The 22,669-nt window shown below is 33.1% G+C and overlaps 1 protein-coding gene across 3 annotated transcripts in view; it reads right to left on the minus strand.

Annotated features, from left to right (window-relative positions):
• Positions 1 to 498: 498 nt before the first annotated feature.
• Positions 499 to 22,669, minus strand: part of NRIP1 (nuclear receptor interacting protein 1) — a 137,685-nt gene continuing 115,514 nt past the window's right edge. For all 3 annotated transcript variants that reach the window (XM_023501102.2, XM_023501103.2, XM_031959167.1), the window contains one exon: positions 499 to 9,919. In XM_023501102.2, the coding sequence (XP_023356870.1) occupies positions 6,103 to 9,591 (3,489 nt within the window). In that variant the 5' untranslated portion in view covers positions 9,592 to 9,919 and the 3' untranslated portion in view covers positions 499 to 6,102. The remainder of the gene's footprint in view (positions 9,920 to 22,669) is intronic.

Consider the following 22,669-nt stretch of genomic DNA (forward strand, 5'->3'; position numbering starts at 1 on the left):
AAAAAAATACCAGAGTGCTTTACCATTTCCTTCTCTAAATCACTTTACAAATGAGGAAACTGAAGCAAAAAAGGTTAAGTGATGTGCCTAGGGTCATAAAACTAGTATCTTGAGGGGAGATTATAAATCACGAAATTGAATTTTACCGATTCCAGGCCCATTATTTAAAGTTTGAATTCTAATGGTTAGCATTTTGTCCTTTGGTTAAGATATAATCTATTCTCTTCTACTCGTTTGGCCTTCTTAAGCAAAGCAGCATAAATCTCATCACTATCCATGTCCCCTACATCATCTCCAAATGAAAAATCTCCAGTTCTTTTTATATCTTTCCTCAAACCAATTCAAGTTTCTCAATAATGCTCTCCAAATATGGCACAATAGAATACATTATGATATTTTAGATGACTTCTTGATTAAGGTAGAATATAGTGGAACTTCTCTTAATAAAGACTAGTTTAAAAACAAAAGAAATAATCATGGTACTAGGGAAGAACAAAATGATGTCAAAACAAAAGATCTTCAAGTTTAATAGTTAATGTTCCCATATTACAAAAGAAAACAAACACCCCCCAATTGGCTGATGAATTTCCTATGCATACACATTAATTTTGTTATAAAATTTTTTTTTTGATCCTTGAACAAAGTTTCAATTCTTAGAATTTCATTTTGGGGAACTATTAGTTACTCCCCAGGTGAATATTCTATACATTCAACCTATTATTTCTTACCTATCTTCTTCTGAATCTTTTGCAATCTGTTCTTCAAAATCTAAGTTGGGTAATATTCTATTTTCAGCTTTCTTCTTCTGTCACAAATTATAAAAATCATTTGTATTGAAGATGCTGAAGCTTAAAAAAAATACATTTAACAGAGTAGGTGCTCATCTAAATATCTGATTGGATATTCATAAATTAAGTAAATTGGCATATCAAGATATCAAGATAGGTTACACACAATATGAAAACCACTAAAAATTCCATCTTGGACTCAGAAATTTTTAGTTGAAATATTGAAAAGGAATTCCTTAATAGGGACAGTCAATCCAAAAATCCCTGAATAGAAGTCACATGAGAAGCACACAATTTTCTTTTTTTTCCTTTCTCATGATTTTCCCCTTTTGTTCAGTCTTCTTTTACATGTCTAGTGTGGAAATGTTTAACATGACTATACGTGTGTAATTTAAAGAAGACTGCTTGCTGTCTTGGGGAAGGCAGAAAAGTTTGAAACTTAAAATCTTACTAAGGTGAATGTCAAAAACTATCTTTTTATTTAATTGAGGAAAAATAATATCATTAAGTTTAAAAAGTCACATGAAAAATTACATTTAGGTTGTTACAATTATTAATTGATCTATGCCTGCTAGCAGAAGATGTATTAGTACATAATACTAGTAGTTTGTATGTACTTAGGTAAAATTTTTTGGCTAAAAATGTCAGGCTAGCTTGTGACTATAAGGAAAAGTTGGCTGAGTACTGGCTACCTACGAAATAAACAGACTCAATTATACCTATAGGAAATTGTGGAACTTTATGGCAGGTAGGCCATAAGTTCAAAAAAAATCTTTATTTGTAAAATAAACTGGTAAAGTTACTTAACTGATGTCAGTGAGAGCTGTAGTACCCTTTCACAAATGGTCTTAATTAGGGGAAACAATATCTAAAATTAATTTCTAAAAATGTTTATGTATATAACCTTGCATAAATATAACTTCTTACTGGAATATTTTTTATGATTAATTTGTTTTCTTTTGATATCCGACCACAACAGCATTTATACTCTCCTATATTGCCAGCTATATTGCCAGATTGTGATTCCTTTCTACTACAACTATTTCAGTGATCCATTTCTGAAAAGATGATCTCAATATTTATTGCTTAAAAAACATGAATCACTGAAAAATAGCCAAAAACAAAAATGAAAACTGTCTTCAGACATAACTCTTAAGATTAAGTACAGAATAAAGAGAAGTAACACATACATACAAATACTTGCATTTCAATTGCTAGAGTGGTGATATATATGATATCAAAATTTAAGTTATGATGAATTGAAATTTCTTAACTGCATTCTTACAGGCTGTACTAACTTGATAAATATTAGTTTTACTACCTTTTTTTTTTTCCTTGAAGGGCACAAATAGTCCTTGAAGATTTGTTATTTTCATGTTCAAGGATTTTCACTCACATACTCTATTATTGTAAAATACAAGAACTGGATAACAACAAAAATAAAAGTAATTCCAAACAAGACAATGCATTTTTCTCATTTATTCAAATCCACTGCAGGAAGTAAACACCAAAAGATTTAAAAATAAAAACAAAAAACAAACAACAACAACACAAAAAAAACTTCACACTGCAGTATGCACAGTTTCATGACACTACATGAAAAAATTAAATTTCTAATAAAAAATGACAAGTTATATTGAGCACATCATAACAAAATTGGTTGTGTAAACCTCATAATCTATATCATGAATGGTAATATAATATTCCATTATTTTCTAATATTGGAATATTCCTAATAAATTTTTTTTTGTTTTCAATGGAATTAAAACTTGATGACCTTAATTGTGTAGGTTAAGTTGAAAAAAATCATTAACTTGATTCTTTTAGAAACCTGAATTTAAAACACGTTATTTCACAAAAGTAAAATACCACAGCAAAAAAAAAAAAAAAAAAAAAAAAAAAAAGTTATGTCCTGAAATGGAATACTGTTGTTTTTTGATGAACATTTGATTTGACTTAAGACATTTTGTCATATGCACAGGGTCCCCCATGCATGTTTCATGCAGCAGGTAATCACAACTTTAAATAAAAAGTTTATTTTATACATTCTTCCCAGACTTGCAACCGTATACATACATGCAAAAAAATTTAAACCTATCTGATCATATTTACACTTATACATTATCTATACAGAACTTAAAAGAGATTAAAAGGCTTTTCCTCTGAATTAGAATACAAAATATGTATTTTTCATTAAGGAAATCACTATTTACATCACCTTTTAAAAACCAATTTTAACAACATGTAACAAGTCAATATATGTACATACACTCTCTCTGTGGTGTGTATATGTATGTGTGTATATGTATACACACACACACACATATATACACATATGTGAAAAAGTTTACTCTGTAAGATGCTGCAGAAAATAAATTTGTAAAGCTACCTTACTGATGTCAATGAGAGCTGTAGTACCCTTCCACAAATGAGTCTTAATTAGGGGAAACTGTATATCTAAAATTAATTTCTAAAAATGTCTATGTATATAACCTTGCATAAACAATGTGAAAAGTACCGATGAATTTTTCTTCTTTAAAATATCAAGTGGGAACTTCCTGTAGTGAATTAGTGTTACATTTTTTGAAGTCATATTATACACTGCATATTAATATATTTTTATTTGTTACCAAAAATAATAAACAATTCTGATTTCCTATTGTTTTTCAAGGATTAAACTTCCCTCCCCAGAAGAATCATTTTGTTTGAGGGATTTTTATTGAACTCATATTTTAACAGTTTCTAGCCCTTTTGAAATAGTCACCTTAAACCATACCTCCTTTAGTATTCCCTGTTAACTAGCAATTGTATTTACTGTCCTTATATCTTATCTAAGTTGGTACAACAGTAAACAATATATGCTGTAAGAAATGCAATGTATAGGAAGAAATTCTGGAAGTGTATGTCTGATGAGAAAGAGGCCTGTTTGTAGACTGTGAGAGCTCTAGTGCCCTTTCATTGACATCATTTAAAGGGACAGCTAAATTGTTAATAATGAAAAAAGTCACCATTTTAACTTTAAAAATCTTTAAAAATCATTTAAAAGTATATATTATAGATAATAGATGACCACAGAGTAAATATGAGATGGAGTATAACACATTCTCCATGCATATATTCACTGACCATTAGAACAATTCTCATTTAACAATAAGAAAAGTGCATGCCTCCATGTCACACTGATACAGCTCATTATTTACTCTAGGTTATCTATTATTCTATAGATTCCATAACTATTTACAAATCATTTTGAGAAAAATAATTACTTAAGACTTTAGACAGACGTTCAATAAGTAGAGTAAATCCCCTTTTCTTATATTTATTATACTGAATCTTTCATATAAAAATTATCAAACTACTTTAGTAACACCCTAAATTAGAATTCTTCTAGTTAATGGTTAATTGCACCACAAGTTTCTGTCCTTACAGGGCCAGTTACTAAAATGGCTCATACTTAAAATCAAAACAAAATACCTAAGTTTGGGGTAGAATATGGTAACTGAAGCCTGGGTTGTAAAAAGGGAGCTTATAATTATTAATTGTTTTAAAAGATGCAAACTTTCTGAACTCTTTAGCTCAATAAAATATTAAACTTCATGTAAATAAAATTAAGATCTGCTTTTCAATCAGAACTAATGGTTGCATTTCTTGATATTTGTTAGCTATCCCAGTGTGCTTCCTATTATTTAGGCTAAATCTGCTGTTATTTTTTGGGGGGTTTCGATAAAATGTTAGCAATTCTCTTGTGTGACTGCTTCTCATGGAAGTCAAGTGTATATTCAGTAAAAGTGGAGGCAGTGTGGTACAGTGGAAAGAGTGCTGGCTCTGGAATCAGAGGACCTGGTTTCAAATCCTGCCTCTGATGCTTACTACCTGAGACCCCCCCCCCAGGCAAGTCATTTAACTTCTCCAGGCCTCCGTTTCCTTGTCTACAAAATGAGGAAGTTGGACTAGATGGTCTTTGAGGGGCTTCCCATTTCTAAATTCCTCACTGTGTTATCCTTAAATTGTGCAAGCCATATTTTAACCAAAGTACCTCAGTTTGGGGTTGCAGTAGATCCATTCTCACCCTATGGTCACGTAAGCAGACATAGCTAATTGAGACAAACAGTGGGTTTTCCTGAGACAGTAACCAAATAGTATGGTTATAAGCCCTCCTACCTCAATTTATTATTATAAAAAAGTTTTGAACCTAAATTTCCAAAGATGTTAAGGATACTGTGTGAACCTTAAGGCACCCTTAAGGTGTGGATATCCAGGTAAATTTTGTTTTAGGAAGTAATACTGGCTTCAATAATCTTGTTCTATATTCTTAGGAGAACCATGAGAATCAAAGGAAATGTTATAATTATGATTTGCAAACAAGGCAAGTTGAAATGTGAAAATGACAGAAATTAAAGCATTTTGATCTTGTTACAAAATATCATTTCTGAGAAATTCCAAACATTCAATATATTATAAGCAATGTTTCAGAGTTCTCAATTCTTAAAAAGCAAAGAATGAAATTGGGTGTAAAGGAAATAAAAAATTTGAAGATTCTTTCTTTAAAAGGAGCTATCATTTCCTCCCCTTCGTATTACTCATATTGATTAAATGGTACTAAAGATTTAAAAGAAAATATATAATGAAGGAAATATGGTAATGCTACAGGGAAGGACAGGAAGTTGGGGAGAAATGAATTAAAAGAATTGAACAAAAAACCTGTAAAATTTAAAACAAGATTTTTTTGAGTAACTGAAAACTTTCAACAGATCTCTCAAGTTTCTTTTTTGGATTGAGTAATAAGTAAGCAGGCACTATGTTTTTCCATTGAATAATTACTGTTTTAAAAGTAAGTCTTTAAAAAACATGTGTGTGTGTGTGAGTGTGTGTGTGTGTGTGTGTGTGTGTGTGTGTGAAATGCTAGCTCTGTTATGCTTCCCCAAAGTGAGATTCAGTACCATAGTACACAAATTGGAAGAAAATGAATTACTGTTACCATGGATTCAGATTTACATTTTAATTTATGTGTATTTAAATTAATTTAAATTACTGGTAGTTGAAAAAAAATTTTCATTCACAAACTACTCACAGGTGCTGTCAGATGCATACAGAAGTGTTATACAACCAACTGTTTGTTCAATAGTTTTCCTGTGATAGCTAATGTAAAGCAAAAGGGAGTTATGCCTATTTTAAACATCACCAGTAACCAATAATTTTCCAAATGAAGAAAAATAAATTCAATTAGAACATGCTATTTTCAACTCATGCTCTTATTTATAAAGTATTCAAGTTCATATTAATTTTACAAAGATTCAAATCTTGATGGCAGATTTTATTCAGATTCTTTTTTTATGGTTAGTACTTTTTCCAGGAGTCCATAAACTTCTCCATTTGTATTATGTGGGTGGGAAGCTACATTCCCCATATGGCTATTGTAAGGGCTTCTTAAATTAAAGAAAGAAACTTTAGTTTCTGCAGCAGGAAGCAACTCTTCCTTGACTGTGACCTGTGAAGCATTTTTTGCAAATGACTCATTCCAAATATCCTTGTCATGTGCTTCTTGGTTGCTAACAGAATTACCTCCTTTCTGTAGCATGTAATACAGAATTGGGTTGGTTTTAGTCAGTCTTGGTGAGTCTTTTTCACATTCATTTTTATCCATACCTGTAATAACCCACTTAATGGGACCCTTTTCACTGGGAATGGGACACACACTTAACTGCCCAGATTCTTGTCTAGATACCGCATTGCCCAAGTGCTCAGGAGAACACTGGAAGGGAGAACTGGAAGGGCTCCTTACTGCTACAGGATATGAAAATGTCCCATTATCTATACAATTATTAAGTTGACTAGAATGATTCATAACTCCATTTAAAGAAGAAATGCTAAATTCAGATTTGCTATTGATTACATTATTTTTGTTTCCTTTCTTCTTAACATCTGTTAAAGTGTTATTCCTATGCTGTGACAAATCTCTCACACAATTTTCTGAGAGAAGCAGCTGTTTCAACACATTAAAGCCTTTACCATCTCTAGACCAACTCCTATTTTCATGTTCATTATTTGAACCATGACATGCTGGATATTTAAATTCAAGATCATTTCTATTACATTTCATTTCTTGTTTGTTAAGCAAAGGCCCATACAATTCTGTAGAAGGATTATGATTATTTGCACCATCAGAAACATGACTTTTCATCTTTTTTTTAAATGGACTTTCTGAAGGCTCAATATGAAGTTTTCTCTTCTTAGGAACAGTATAAAGACTCTTTGACTCTAAAAGAGTCAGTTCACTATTCCTGTGACTTCTGTCCAGGTCATCTGTAGAGTAAACCTCCTGATTCTGTCTCAATAATCGACTTAACAAGCCATTCTTAGAAAAAGAAAAGTCCTGAGGTGAAAGAGGCTCTGATTTGAAGTCCTCAGATGCTGGTGAAGCAGCTGCACTTCTCTGCAGACTAGGAACCACACCTAAGAATCTGTTACTTATTGCATCTTGGCTTTGATGGACATTCAAATTATGGAAGATATGTGAATCATCACAAGGTTCAGATTTTATTTTTACGGTTAATATTTGCTCATTTAAAGCTTTATCTGCATTGTCTTGGGAACTTTCATCTCTTAAAGAAATTCTTTCCTTCTTTTCACTTTTACCTTTGTTGGGATTTCCTAGTAGTAACTGAAGAACTGTCCGTCGTTCAAGCAAATTTTCTATTTCAGAACCAGAGAGTCCAGGTTCAGATACTGTTGACTGATTATTGAATGTTTTATTATTTTCTTCAAGTATATTTGGCTTATTTGAGAGTAGAGGACTACTTAGTCTATCAATCAAACCTACAGGTTTATCTATGTTTACATTTAACAGATGTTTGCTTGTTTTTTGATCTTCAATTGATACAGAAGACTGCATTCCACACTGAGCCAAATTCTGTAACAGCTTGCTGGCACTGAAAGTTGTAGAATTTTGTGCACTGTCATTTTGGTTGGGCTTATTAGTTCCTTGCAATTCTTTATTTTTGGTAAGATCTATCAAGTGTTTAGATGCTGGATTCATCAGTCTTTTGGGTTGAACATTACCAACATACTGGGGTGAACTGTGTTTGACTAAAGACTGTTGAGAAAGGTTTATAGGTGAATCTGCTTTTGCAGATGTAAGCAAAGGTGGAGTGCTCACTGGAGTTGCTTGATTTACATTGGGGCTTTCTAATACAGGAGTTCTCTTACTACTTTGTGCACTGAATTTTGTCACATTACTATGTGATCCCTGAGAACCAGTTGTTTTTTCTAGGTTTTCTTCATTCTTATGTCCAAGTAACAGCTGAAGAAGTGTTACTTTTTGGTGAGGATTCAATTTAGAATTTTTGGAGGTGTCTCTATCTTCTTTGACGTTGAGACCTGGAACTTTTGGATCCCAAGTATTTAGCAAGGATTGAGTAAGATTATCTAGAGAGGCAGGCTGGCTGGACTCGGGTTTTTCAACTCGATGTTTGAAAGATAAATCTATGGGGACACAGTTAGAGTTAGAACTTTCATCACCACTACTGTCATCTTCTGTAAAACTAGGGTTATTGTCTGAATATTCATCAATAGTTGTGGGTGTACTACTATCCTCAAAAATGTTAACTCTCTCCTTCTGATCATGTCCACTAGTTGGTTTAGTTATATTCTGGCTTTTAAGAAGATGTAAAAGCAAACTATTATTGGCAGCTGGTTTTAAATTGTTTCTCTCCAATGTGCTCTTATATTCTGCATTTCTGGGAGGAGATGGAAGGATTCCCATTGGACTTTGAAAAGCTGTAACATTTTTGTCAGCTACTTGCTTATTTGATGATGATCTTGCTTGACCATTAAGATGGCTTGACAATCCTTTTGACAATGGAAAATGGGCAAGATCCTTCTGACCACTTTCTTGTAGTCTAGCCATAGCAGCAAGCCTTTCACTTGCCACCTGGTTTGCATTCTGTGCTTTTAAAGCATGTTCCCGAGAATACTGCTGTAAATGCGCTTCACTGGAAAGAAGTAATGCTAACTGGCTACAAGCAACGCTAGGCTTAGGTGAAGTAGCAGGACTAGACCTTTTTTCTACCATGCTTGCAACAGCCTGGAGTCTTGCAGCACATGACAAGGGTTCATTAATAACCTTTGCTCCACTCTGTCCAGTGTGAGGTAACTCTATAAATCCATCTTTGATTAGATTTTTAGTTACATCAGATATATTAGCATCAGGTTTCTGATCTTTACTTTTGCTTTTCTTCAAAAGAGTTTTTAAGTGACTTGATGCAACACCATAGCACCTTAAATCTTTCTCCACTTTTAAAGAATCATGGCTAAGGGAATATCCTTGCTCCTTGAGGCTCTGCCTAATCTGTTGTGACAGAGCAACACTTTGCAGCCTAGAGCTGAAGGACTGAAGCAAAGAGGCAAGTAATGTGCTATCCTGTTTGCCTTTAGGCACATTTTCAACCATGCCAGCTAGCAAAGCTTCCTGTTTTACATTTAAATCTACAATTGAATCAGACAACCTCCTCCTCTTTGCTGCATTCCAGTCCTCAGAAGACTGTAATAATCTTGCTTTTTTGAGATGTAGCATGCCAGATCCCTGATAAGTATTTGTGTTGAGACTCGGACCATTATTTTGACAGGTGGGAAATATATTTCCAGAAATCTTGAAGTTTTGATCCTCTCCACTGTGCCCAGTAGACTTTTTGTCAACTACAGTAGCTGACCTTGCTGCTGCCTGATGCATTAGTAATCCCTCTAGGTAAGTTAAAACAATAGGATCCTGGTGCATATCAGAGCCAAGCTCTTCTCCATGAGTCATGTTCAATAAAAGTATTCAACAAGGACTTGGTTTCTATTTATGTCAAAGATTGTTTTTAGAGTGAATAAGATATAACTTTAGAAAGGGAATATTAGTCTATTGTCTTGAATAGCAATCAGACATTGATCAACTGTTACATTCTGACCAGAAATTCTTCTAATAAAGAAGGAATCAGGAAAACTTGAAGAAAACCCAGTCTATGAAGATGATAAAATTTTAACTAAGGGAAGGCAGGTGGATTCTTTAATAAACAGGTTCACAGTAGCAAGAAGCTGAAATCTTCATTCAGTAAGTAGATACTGTTCCCTCATCACACGTCTCAGGATTCCTATGATAATAAAATAAAAGAAATTAAGTAAAATTAAGTAAAGATCTGGAATAAATTAAGTCAAAATATTTTCACTCCCTCCCCGAAAGCTTCACATGTCAACATGTAAACTGAATTCAATTCATTAACAACTTATATTCAAATATATTTCTATTAAGTCTAGGCACTTCTGATGGATAATCCAAAAATTGATCTATCCTGTGAAAATACTATACGTATTAATATTAGATAAGTAGAATAGAATATGATGGCAATGGTATTTATTCTAAAATGTACTTTTGTAAATTGTAGCTTAAAGATTTTGAATTTAATGCTAAGATTAAAGCCTGCAAAATAAGCTTACTGAAAGCTACTGAGGCTGAAGATTACAGAAATCAGTAAAAGAGCAAATATACCTCTTGAAGGAACAGAGTATTCCTTTTCAAAATTTGTATCCCCAAAGCTTTTAGACTCAAAAATGTAAAAATCCAATGTTAAAATTAAGTATTTGTACATTTAAAAAATTAAAGAATCAAAAGAAAGAAAATTTTTAAAGCTGTTTTTTGGACCCTCATACAAAAATAGAGTAGATGGCCTGAATCATTAATAATTTAATGCTGCTTTAAATTTTTTTAATCTATAACCAACTTTCAATTATTTAATGATCAATAATTCATTTTAATAAATTATCCAAATCATTTGTAACTTCTCTTATTTATTTGCAGGTGGGCAAATAAAGTTAAACTAAATAGTTTGGTAAGTCATCTGAAAAAAAGTGTTATCTGTTGAAATTTCAATTACTCATGTTATCCCTGAGTCTTCCAATACACTAGTTAATTATGAATTATATATAAAGGTGTTTGTCTCTTCAATGAAAAAATATACTTTAATACTTCAAGAACAAACGATTCAGGGGAGAAAAGGAGGATGTGGAAACATTTCAAAGACTCTTTCTTAGTAAATTATTTTTAAGAATTGATATGGCTGGAAAATTCAGCCCTTTCAGGCTAATATGATGATGAATTCATCTCTGAAGTTTGGTAGTCTGCTTGCCATGCCTTTGAGAATCTAGGATCACCTCCAGGTCACAATAAAGAATAAAGATATATAAAAAGTTTAAAATAAATTTTTACAAAGCTAATTACAAAAAGTTTTATCACAGAATTCCTTTATATAAGAGTACCTCTCTATTGCATTAAAGTATATTTTTCATAAATTTACAATTTGACATATAGGGTATGTAAAAAAAAAAAGAGAAGAAAATAAATTCTAACAATGAGAAAATATAACAAAATTCATACAAGTATTTTCAAGAATACACCTAAGGCATAAAGTGTATTCTATCAAAGATTTAATTGTGTGATGGTTGTAAACAATTTTTAAATTAATTTTTAAAAAATATGTAGTAGGAAAGATATTAAAAACAATAGTAATATAATAAGATTTAAATAAATGAAAATAACAGCTTTTCTTAACAAAATAAAATTCAGGAGGAAATCATAAAAAGTCATTAGAAATAAAAATGCATAAACTATCATGGAGTCAACCTATAAGGCATATTCAAAATATATAAGTATTAATACTAACACTATTTAAGATGATATGTTAAGAATAATAAATAATTGGATATAGTATTCACAACTAAGCCACAGCAATATAATGTATCAGGTTACCTAAAACTGATTTACAGACTTAGAATCTAGAACTTCAAAGTAAATAATTTTCAAAATTAGGAATGAAGGGAGAAATAGCATGTGTAGATCTCAAACTATATTACTCACTAAAATTTTGTTATTAGCTAAAAAATACAAAATTGAAACAATGAAATAGACTGAACAAACAAGAATCAGAAAAAAAGAAACGTTCACAATGTACCTCGAAACAAAGTCCTTGAAAAAGAATTCTTTATGTGACAAAAATTGCTGAGAAAGCTAGAAAGCAATTTAGAACTACATGTACATATACCACAATAAGCTCTAAAAGGCATCACATTAATGTCACATTTGTAATAAAAATTAGAAAATGAGATCAAGTAGTTTTCATAACTTGAGCCTATAGAACAGAATAACAAAGATACAGGTAATAAGAAACAAAGTATATAAAATAGTGGAGATGATGAGAAAAAAGCAGGCACATAAATAAACATCAAACCATTAAAAAAAACAACTTGGAATTATATTTTAAAGATGTCTAAACAACTTTAAACTAAAGATCATACTGTCAAATAAAAATCCAAGGAAGATAGAGAAAAAGGTAAAAAAAATTTACCTAAAATACATATTTATATACATTATACATATAAATACATACATATGTATGTATGTACATTGTAATGTGCCACAGAAATAATGAATAAAAAGTATTTCCTAGAAGTTTGAAAAGACTAAAAGGAATGGAGGTAGAATCATAAAGAGAACCAGAAAAGAAATATCTATAACAATGGAAATAGAAATAAGGAACAAAACTAAAATTCTATACAGTTACTATGATCAAGCTTGTTTCTGGAAAAAAAAAAGTGAGGGAAAAATGCATCACAATTCCTTCTTTATGAGTACAGATCATAACAAATAGTCATATTCAATTGAAGTATAGTTAATGTTGTGAAATGTGGTTTTCCTCTTTAACAAAAATTAGAGGGAAGAACTTGCTTGATAATGAAAGGAGAGGAAGGTACAAAAAGGAAACAGATTAAAAAAGAATAGTGGGGGGTGAAGATAAAGTACAAAAAGATCAAAAAGATATGAGGGAGCCAAATTATAAAAAGATTTGAATGCCTGAGGATTTTGTATCTGATCCTATAGGTAATGGTGATCCACCGCAGTTTACTTGGAAGTTATGGCAGAGGTTATGGTCAGAATTGTATTTTACGAGGAGCAATCAATCAATATTTACTAAGTATCTACTGTATGTCAGGAAATGTGTTAATAATCACTGGGGATACAAAAAGAGGCTTCTAGGAACTCATAATCTAATGGAGATTGGAGAAGGGACATACAAACCAATATATACAAGCAAGTTATATACAAATAGATAGGAAATAATTAACAAAGGTAAGGCACTGAAATTATTAATAGGAGGTTGGAGATGCCCTTCTGTAAAAAATAAGGTTTTACTTGGGATTTTAAGGAAGCCAGGAAGGTCAGTAGTTAGGGCAAAGAAGGGAAAGTATTCCACAGACCAGGCATGGTAGGCAGAGAAAATGCCTAAAATCAAGAGATGCAACAGCCATGAGACCAGTGTCACTGAATAGAAGAGCAAATGTTGGTGAATAAGTTGTAAAAAGTTGTTAAGATGCCCAGATAGAGTATCATGGAGAACAGGATAATTGACACCATGAAAGGTTATAAAGAGGTCAAGAAAAATGAGGATTGAGAAAATTGTTAGTTTGCAACTCTGAAATGTTAGTATTATTCAGCTGAATGATGAGGCCAGAAGCTGGAATATAGAATTAAAAAGAAAAATGGGGAAATTAATTTATTGCTGGTTAAATTGTGAATTGATTCATCCATTTGGTAGAGTAATCTGAACTATGCTCAAAGAGTTATTAAACTGTCTCTACCCTTTAATCTAGCAATAGGGATGTGCATCAACTGGTAAATAGGTGAATGACATGTAACTTGTGATGATGATGGAATACTAATGTGCTATAAGAAATATTAAGCTTGATGATATTAGAAAAATATGTATAGACTTTCATGAAATAATAAAAAGCAAAATGAGCAGAACCAAGGGAATGTCAATATGATAATAGCAATATTATTTTAAGAATAACTTATAAATACCCAAATTAACTACAAAAGACATATGAAAGATGATGCTATCTTGCATTCAGACAAAGAAATGATAAACAGAAGCATATATAAAATGATTTCACATACATATCCATATTTGTGTTTGATAGCCATCTCTAAAGTATGGAAGGGAGAAAATAAGGAAAGGAAAAAAATTATTTTTTATATATTCAAAAGGAATACCAAATTGTACACAAGATTTTCAGTTGTATGTAGAATCATCTTTTATTATAATATGTTAGGGAAATGCTTATTTTGTTCCATACATTAGAAATAAATAAAATCTAGAGGAGAAAAAAAAGATTGTGAGGAAAGAAATAAAGACAGGAGTCACACATGTGTATCAGATAATCCAATTATTAAGAAAAATCTTTTTGCTATAACAATGTGTCAAGTGTATCTTATATAATTTCTAAGAAAATTTAAATAAGTATTAAGTCACCAGGTACCTAGGTGGCACCAGGCCTGCAGTCTGGAAAATTTGAGTTCAATTCTGGTCTCAGATGCTTTGTAGCTTTGTGACTCTAGGCAAGTTATTTAACTGCCTCAGTTCCTCATGTGTAATATGAAACAGAGAAGGAAATGAATATGAAACAGAGAAGGAAATGACAAATTGCATGAATATCTTTGCCAAGAAAACATTACAGAGCCAGACGTGACTGAAAGGACTTAAATGAAATTTAAAAATTAAGTGAACACCTTATTCCCCCTCCACAACTTTCTCTAACAAGGTGAACTTAATATGATTTATGAAAGATTTTTGCACCATTTTCTGGGGATCATATAAAAGAAATTCTATAAAGGCAGCATTATATTATATTAAGATTATGATGGAAAAGTAGTCCCTGATGACAATATATCTCTGTACTAAGATAAAAGGATGTTAAAAAGATGTTTCAATTTTGAGTTCCTCTTGATAAAATAATACTGAACAATTTCCAAATGTGAATGTTCCAATCACTTTATTCTACTGTTTATAATTTCAGCATCTACTCCCAACCATACTGTAGGGATAAGAAATAATCTTTCTCACTAATACAACACAGCAGTAGAGAAGAAAAAGGGAGATAAACAGAAAAGAAAATAAGAGAGAAAATAAAGGTATATGAGGTGAGAGACAGCCACAACAAATTCATCTATAATAATTCTCCTGCTAATATTCCTAGAAGAAATCATGAATCTGGAGTAGCTTAAATGCATAATATGAAGCCATGAAATCATGTCCTCTCATGCAATAATACTCAAGAAGCCTATTATGTACATCTGGTAATGTCAGTGCCAGGGCCTTTGCTTTTCTATTTATCAGTTATAGTCTGCTGGGACGTATGAGGATGAGAGTTAAAAGAATGAGACGGCAACAATAAGCAAATGAGAGGGAGAAAGGACACAAGAGAGTAAGAGAAACCAAAGGATAAGATTGTTGCCCTTCCCTTCTTCTAAGTTCAGCTTCCACAAAATCAATTGAACACATATGAAACAGTTCTGGATGTTCTGGATGAAGTACATAGTTTCTGTAAAGCAGACTCCTGCTTTCATGAAGCTTATAGTACACCAGGAGTAGTGCCTGAGGGGGATGACTCCTAACCAGAGAAATGTAACACAAAATAATGCATTAGTATGTCAACTAGAAAGATATATAAATATATAAACTTTCCAGGCTTTATACCTCTTGTGACACAAATTTTGAGACAAAGTTCTGAGTATGAGCAGTTTATAGTAAGGATAGAAGTTACCAATAAATGAGGAGAATGGCCTCTCTCAATGATCAAAGAACTCAAGTTAGGAAAAATAGGACAATTTATGGTAATGGGTTCAATCCATAAGAAATGGGAGTTTTATACTGATGAAGCTGATTTTTAGTCTAATCTACTAGTGTAGTTAGTCTACAATAGTCTTTTAACGTAGTCTATCTTAGACTACAGTCTAGTTTGATAAGATTTAACTTAAAAAAAAAAAAAAACAGGTAATGGATGAAGTTACAAAGGATGAGGGTAGTTTTAAGACACAAAAGCAGAATCTGGTCTAAATGACCTGAGGTTACCTAAGTGAACTTGCAAAAGCAAGGAATTTTAAGCACAAACAGCAAAGGAGAATACTAAATCTATGTTAGTTTAAGTCTTAACAAAATTTTCAATTTTATAATTCCTCCCTATGATTAAGAGGATATCGTGAATCACATAACTGGATTAAAATTACAAATCAAAGTATAGCCAGTTCTCCTGGACTTTTCCCTTCCCTCTTTGAGCTCTGTGTGACCCTCCATATCTTTGCAGTCCTGAAGTCAGGGTAGGTTCAGTACAGGAAATGGAGCAGCACCCAGATACAGGGCTACACCAGCATAATAATTACAGTTACCCAGTACAAAGTAATTACATTAATCTTAACAACAACAACAACAATAAAAATGGCAATAGTTAACATTTTTATAATGCCAGATGCTATTTCAAACACTTCACAATCATGCGATTCTAACATTCCTGGCACATACCATTATTACTATCCCTTTACAGATTAGGAAACTGGGGGGGAGGGAGGGGGGGGAAGAGGTGAAGCAACTAACTTAAGATCAAATAGATAATATATTTCTGAGAGCAGAATTTTAATTTCCAATCCATGTATTTTTTAGAATAATGCAGAATGGAAAATATGATTTGCATTAATTTCCGATTTGCTACTATTACCTTAATAAGAAAATGTATCTTATTGTGAACAAGGCCACATTATAATTTAGTTTCACAACAAATGTGACCAAATCAAATCTGGATTTATAACCACTAATAATATCATTTAAAATCTCCATTTTCCCAAGGGTCCATGTTTTCAGTTAGCTGGGGTTTGAAATTTTTATGATGGCACTATTTTCTTTTTCTTTACAATCAAGCAAAGAATCAAATCAATTCCTTTTGTTTCCTTAACCTAATCTAGTTACATAATCACATACCTAAAGAAGTTGTCAGATACAACTCTGTTAAGGTTTAAGGGGACAGAACAGTTAGGCTAGGAAAAGCTACTTACTTAAAAAAATAAATAAATAAAAGAAGCCCTTTAGCAAAACTAGGTACACCAAATGGAAGAAAACAAAATCTTCTTTACCAGTTAGTTAACTAACATTTTTTTAGGCTCTTATTAAGTACTTTATCAATTGGGATAAAAAAGGAGGGTAGGGTAGAGATAGGAGTGAGAGTGCAACCTATCCACAAGTCCTAGGAGTTGGTTTTTTTTTTTTTTTTGGGGGGGGGGGGGGTTGTAATCTTAAATTGGGTGAAGGAAGGTACTAAAGAAGACACTGAGTAATTTTCAAAGAGACATCTCTAAAAATTTAATAAACCTTTTCCAAACCTTTTTCCAATTTTAAATTCTTTCTTTTAATTTTAACTGCAACTTGCAGGATTCCACTTTTTTTTTTAAAGCATCTATTCCTTCTTATCTGCACTTATTTAAACTTTGTATGAGTGTGAGTGTGTGTGTGTGTGTGTGTGTGTGTGTGTGTGTGTGTGTGTAGACAGAGATCTTTGAAGTGTTTGTTTTAATCTTGCAGTTACGATAAGGATCTTCAAAAATGTTCCTTTATTTTTTCATATTCTTAAACCCATCACTTTGACTTTCTTCTACTTGCTGAATTCCTTTAGTCCTCACTCCCTTCATTCTATCAGACTACTACTTCTTACTTTAATGATCTTCCAAATTAGGGGGCTTTTATTTTATAGCTGTGTGACCACATGCTTATAGGCAAGCAATGTCAGCTGCAATTCCAGTTTCAGATCATAAATATTTGAAAAAGTTCTATGTCCTACAGAGTTCCCACTCTTTAAAACTTAATTTTATAAGGTGGCACTTTTCTACCCTTTTGTTTAGGGTGAGAAAGCTACAGGAAAAAAAAGTTAAATTGTTGTACATAAAACAAGTACATGAAGGGAGACACAGCTTTTAATTCATATTAAAATATTGATAACAAAAATAAGCCTAAGAACAAAGTTGCCTACATTGTTCTCCCCATCCCCTACTTCTCATTAAAATTCAAAAGTTTCTGTCTCCCATGTGAAGAGAGAAGAGGGACTAAAAGGTCAGTTACTTCTGATGGGCATCAATGTACCTGGCTACTTTTTGGAAGGAAAAGATGCCAGCAGTGAGTGCCTCATTTCAAATTCTTTGTCAGTAGGAAAAGAATAGGTAAGAGTTAGAGAAGCCAAGACATGAGAAAAAAGATAAGCACCAGCAGCACATAATTTAATACCATGCTGTCTTGCCATACCCAGTTCAAATAGGAGTTTCCTCTGATGCCAAGATGTACTTCATTTTTTTGGGGGGGAGGAGTTGATTCCCATGGGTATACTGCCATGGGATCCCTTTTTCCCTCAAAGGATTTTCCCAAAGTCTTAGAATTCAATTAGTTATTTCTGCCAAGATGTTTTAATATTTGTAAACCACGCCACAGATTTTTGTCTCCAGTATTAAACTACAAAGGATTACTGTCATAGAACTAAGATTCCCCCACCCCTTTTTTAATCAATCTCCTGTCTGATTTTAAGGTGACTGGAATCAGAAGAGGTAGGAACAGAGGGAGTGAGACAGAGACAGAAAGCTGGTGTTCAGTGTTCCACTTTATCTGTGCCTATCTCAGCAATTTCAAGCCTGGTTGGGAGTGGAGAGAGGGGGAGAGAGAAAGGGGGGAGAGAGATGAGGGGAGAAAAGGAGAGGGGAAGGGGAAGAGAAATGTGGTGAGAGAGGGGAAAAAAGAGAGAAGAGAGAGAGGGAGCATAATAATCTCAGTTTCTTCTTCAGGAAAGTTTTGAACTCCACCTTCTTTCCTTTTGCTGAAAAGGTTACAGAAAGTTGGCAAAAAGTAAATATGATAAGATAGAGATGTACCTGCAGGCAACGGATTCCTTCTTATAAATAACCACAATTTCATAAAAGTCTGCAAAAGTTCTTCATTGTATTCAGGCCACAGAAAAAGGAAGGTAGTTTAATTTACCAGGACACACAGAAACATAGATAACACTTGCCTGCAGACTTGCTGCCTGATTTTAAATTAGATAGACAAGACAGGCGAACAGTACATGCTTCTATCATTATCTTCTATCTTCTATCTGCTGGACTGTTACGATTCTAGAGCAGGTCTTACAAAGGCCAATTAGGAAGCCTCCCTGGGCCAACTGGATCGGGATTGGCATATCTGCTCTCACATATATTAGAGTACTTTCTCATGAAGAAAATAAAGTCTCCTTAAAGTTAGTTACATCTCCCCAGGCAGAATTGGATATCCCCTAAAGACTGCCTGAAATTAAGTAATAACAGCTCTAGGTTCCTCATCACATCTAGGAGTAACTTTCTTCCAGAGGGAAAGATCAGAGGGATTAAAAGCTGGTGATGTCTAATAAAGACTAGAGCTCCTATAGCATGTATAATAAAAGTCCAGAAGAAGTATTCAGTTCCTTTAGGAAGAAAGTTAAATTAAAGGATCCGAAAAAGGAGACAGCAAAGTGAAGCAAAAGTGAAGTAGCTGAAGAAGGAGAAGGTAAAATATGATAGTGTGAAATGGAACCCTTAAAAACTCTGCAGGTCGGACTTTTTGGACAGAGCTTCCCAGCAAAAACAATAATTAATTTGATATGAGTAAGAATCTTCAATTGTTGATATCAATCTCTCCAAAATACCATAATCAAAAGTTTAAAATTGAAGTAAAAATATTTTGCAGGTTGAATCCCTCTGAGTTTTAAACCAAATTTTACAAAACGTGATGGCAAATGTCTTTGACATTCTTGATTTAACTGGAGTTTTCCTTGTTTCGAGGATTTTGGAAATCTTTTTTTTTTTTAAAGGAGTTTCTTTTGGAATGGTAACTTTGAATTTTAGAGTTTTCTACAATTTATCTCTTTGACTCTGGATAAATTTCGAAGTACAAACTGTTAGAGATACCTGCAATAACCTGATTTGCCCAGATCACAGAAAAGAGAAAAATTTCTCACGCACAGTTTGATTTTAACAAAATGTGATGAGCTTTCAGAAATCTTTTCTCCTTTAGAGTAATGTTTTACAGCAGAAATTCTCCAATTTGTATGAGCTGCTGTTCTACCTGGAGAATGTTACCTACATGTAGGAAAAATGGTTCTGATACCTCTACTTTAAGAATTATTGCTCTATCTGTAAAAAGAATTCTCTAACAGCAGGAAGGTTTGTTTGGTGATAGAACTTTGCTTAAAATTGAGATACAGTATTACAAAATGGGCAGACAATACTTCAGATTAACTAAACAAACAATTCTAACGTCAAAATGCTTATGCAAACTGCATAAAACTCACACATGAAAATCCCAACATACACAAAAACTGCCTGTTGGCAAAGTCCTCCTCTCCTCCCTATCTCCCATTTATGTGAGAACTAAGTCCATGCTGAGAAAAGTGTTTTTAAATATTTCCTCTTCTAGACTGCCAGTCTAGACAACTTTCTAAAAAACAAATAAATAAATCACACACACACACACACACACACACACACACACACACACAGTATTAAGTGGGGGGTCCCTTTTCAAGGCCTAATCGCAAGATCTGAATAATTATAAATGACAAATCTGATACACACATTCTTAAATCCCATTCTGAGCAGTAGCTTCCATTGATATCCAACTAGATAGCCTACCAGTTTTCTTATAGAGTATTTGTAGTTCCACCAGCTTTCTTGCAGAGGAAAGCTTAGAGTTTTACCAGCTTTCTTGTAGAAAAAGCCCACTGTTCCCAGGTCTGACTAAGATGAGTTTGTGTTAGCTCAAAAGAATTAGATCAGAACCAAGAAGTCCAGCCCCAGGGGTGGCTCTCCACAAAGAAATCTTTTGGTAAAATCAATTGTACTGTATATGAACTCCAATAAAAATTCTGAGAGACAAAGTTTGAGCATGACCAGTTTTAATAAATCTGTTTTGTTGTTTGTCCTTCATTCTCGCAGAATGAAATGCAAGTGAATTAGACTGAAGTGGGGGATGACTGTGCAAAATCACCAACTTTACTTTCTCCTCCAGAGTTATCTGAATCCAGTGGCAAGATATAGATCAGAATAACTGGAGATGGCCGTTAGTAAAGCTAGCATTTACCAATAAATTAAGGATCTCTCTCAATAACCAAGGACCTCAAGTTATGGATTATAAGATCTTTTGTTGTTTTTTGTCCATTTTAGGGTGATTATTTACTCATGTGTAAATTGGATTTAAGTGAGGCAGAGTCATCAACCTCACTCTCTCCTCCAGAGTCAGTATGGCAAGACAAAAGATAACTTAAGATGATCCAGGATCCATTAGATGATCTTGGTGTCTTTGATGCATGACCACACTCTACACACTTCACAATCCTGCTTCAGTTGCATTCATGACTATTGAAACAAACTGTTCTCATCCACCCTTTTCACCAGGGAAAAGTCTTCATGTGGGAGACACACCCCAACTCGTTGATGGGTATGAGGCCCATGAGTTACTTTCAATGTGTTTTAGCCTGTTTGCAAAGATGGATTTATTGTGCATGCTATAGCTTCTTGGAGCCCCCAGGGTAGAGTTGACTAGACATCTAATATGAATGATCAGCCTAAAGCAGGACTCAGCAAGTCCTCATACCTGAGGTGCTAGTCCTCTCTAAACATCCCATGCAACCTAGGATCTTTTATAGCGATTAAAAAGGTGACAGAGCAAAATCTCAAGAAAGATAGGTATGCCTTCTGATTGGTTAACAATTTCAGTGAGGATCAAATCATTGCCAGATAAGATTAGCTCTCAAGTGATCAGAAATTAGTCCACAGATTTGGTAATGGCTACAACAGTTTTAAATTGATGATTGAACTTTAGTGAAACAGTTTACCTTGATGAGATTTATCTTTAGGCTAATCAAGTTTCTCTGGAAGGTAGGTGATGAATGAAGTTACAAGGGCAGGCACACAAGTCACAATTTAAGGGTAGAGTTATAAGTCACAAGAGAAGAATCATGACCCAAGTGACCTGCTATTACCTAAGTAAATTTGTAAAAGCAATGAATTTAGGCAAATAAACAGCCTGAATAAGTCTTAACAAAATAGGATAAAAGAATCAATTCTCAATTCCACACACCATAAACCATGATCAGTTATTCTCCCTACCCCACCTCAAACCATCCACATATTTAGTGATCCAGGGACACTGGCATTTTTGCTATTTATTCATCAAATAAAACAATTTCCTCTCCCTCTTCCAGCCACTTTCACTGGCCATAAAGAGGAGGAGAGGGGAAAAGAGAAGAAGGAAGCAACTATGACAGTCACCTGAAATATGCGTAAACTCCTAATTTTTCTCTTTTGACTTCCTTCAAATCACAACTAAAATCTTACCTTCTATAGAAAACTTTTTTAATCTCCTTAAATTCTAATGACTTCCTTTTTGATTATTTCCCATATATGTATATATGTTGTTTCGATAGCTGGTTGCATGTTGTCTCCTCCATTAAACTGATCTCGCTGAAAGCAGGGACTGACTTTAGCTTTTCTTTACATTCCCAGAACACTGTAAGCACTTCATAAATGTTTACTGACTAGCTGAAGAATGCCTATAAATGTATTTGCAATTTGTGGGCACAGCATATTATGTAAATATTAAAACATAAACTGGTCCCAACATTAAATTTTGATCATCTGTGATCAAAATTGATCCACAGTTGCTTTTAAAATAAAAACAAGAATCATTTTAAACGTCAATACACTTTTGTCTGTTTGTCTAATTTTATGTATTTCAATTAAGAATGTTGCCAGAATTTTAACAATGAATGTATACTCCAAGTGCATTAGCCATAAAGATTAAAAAACGTGTAGAATATCCAGAAGGATACAAAAAAGAATCTTCTCTGATGATAAAGTTTGATGGTCTGCTCATGCTATTAAAGTGAAATAAAGAAACAATGAACTAAGTCATCAGAAAAAAAAAATAGATCTTCCATTTTTGAAGGTGTAGTGATAATAAACTGTTTAA

This window comes from Sarcophilus harrisii, chromosome 3, assembly GCF_902635505.1.
Source record: "Sarcophilus harrisii chromosome 3, mSarHar1.11, whole genome shotgun sequence".
In the NCBI taxonomy this organism is placed as follows: Eukaryota; Metazoa; Chordata; class Mammalia; order Dasyuromorphia; family Dasyuridae; genus Sarcophilus; species Sarcophilus harrisii.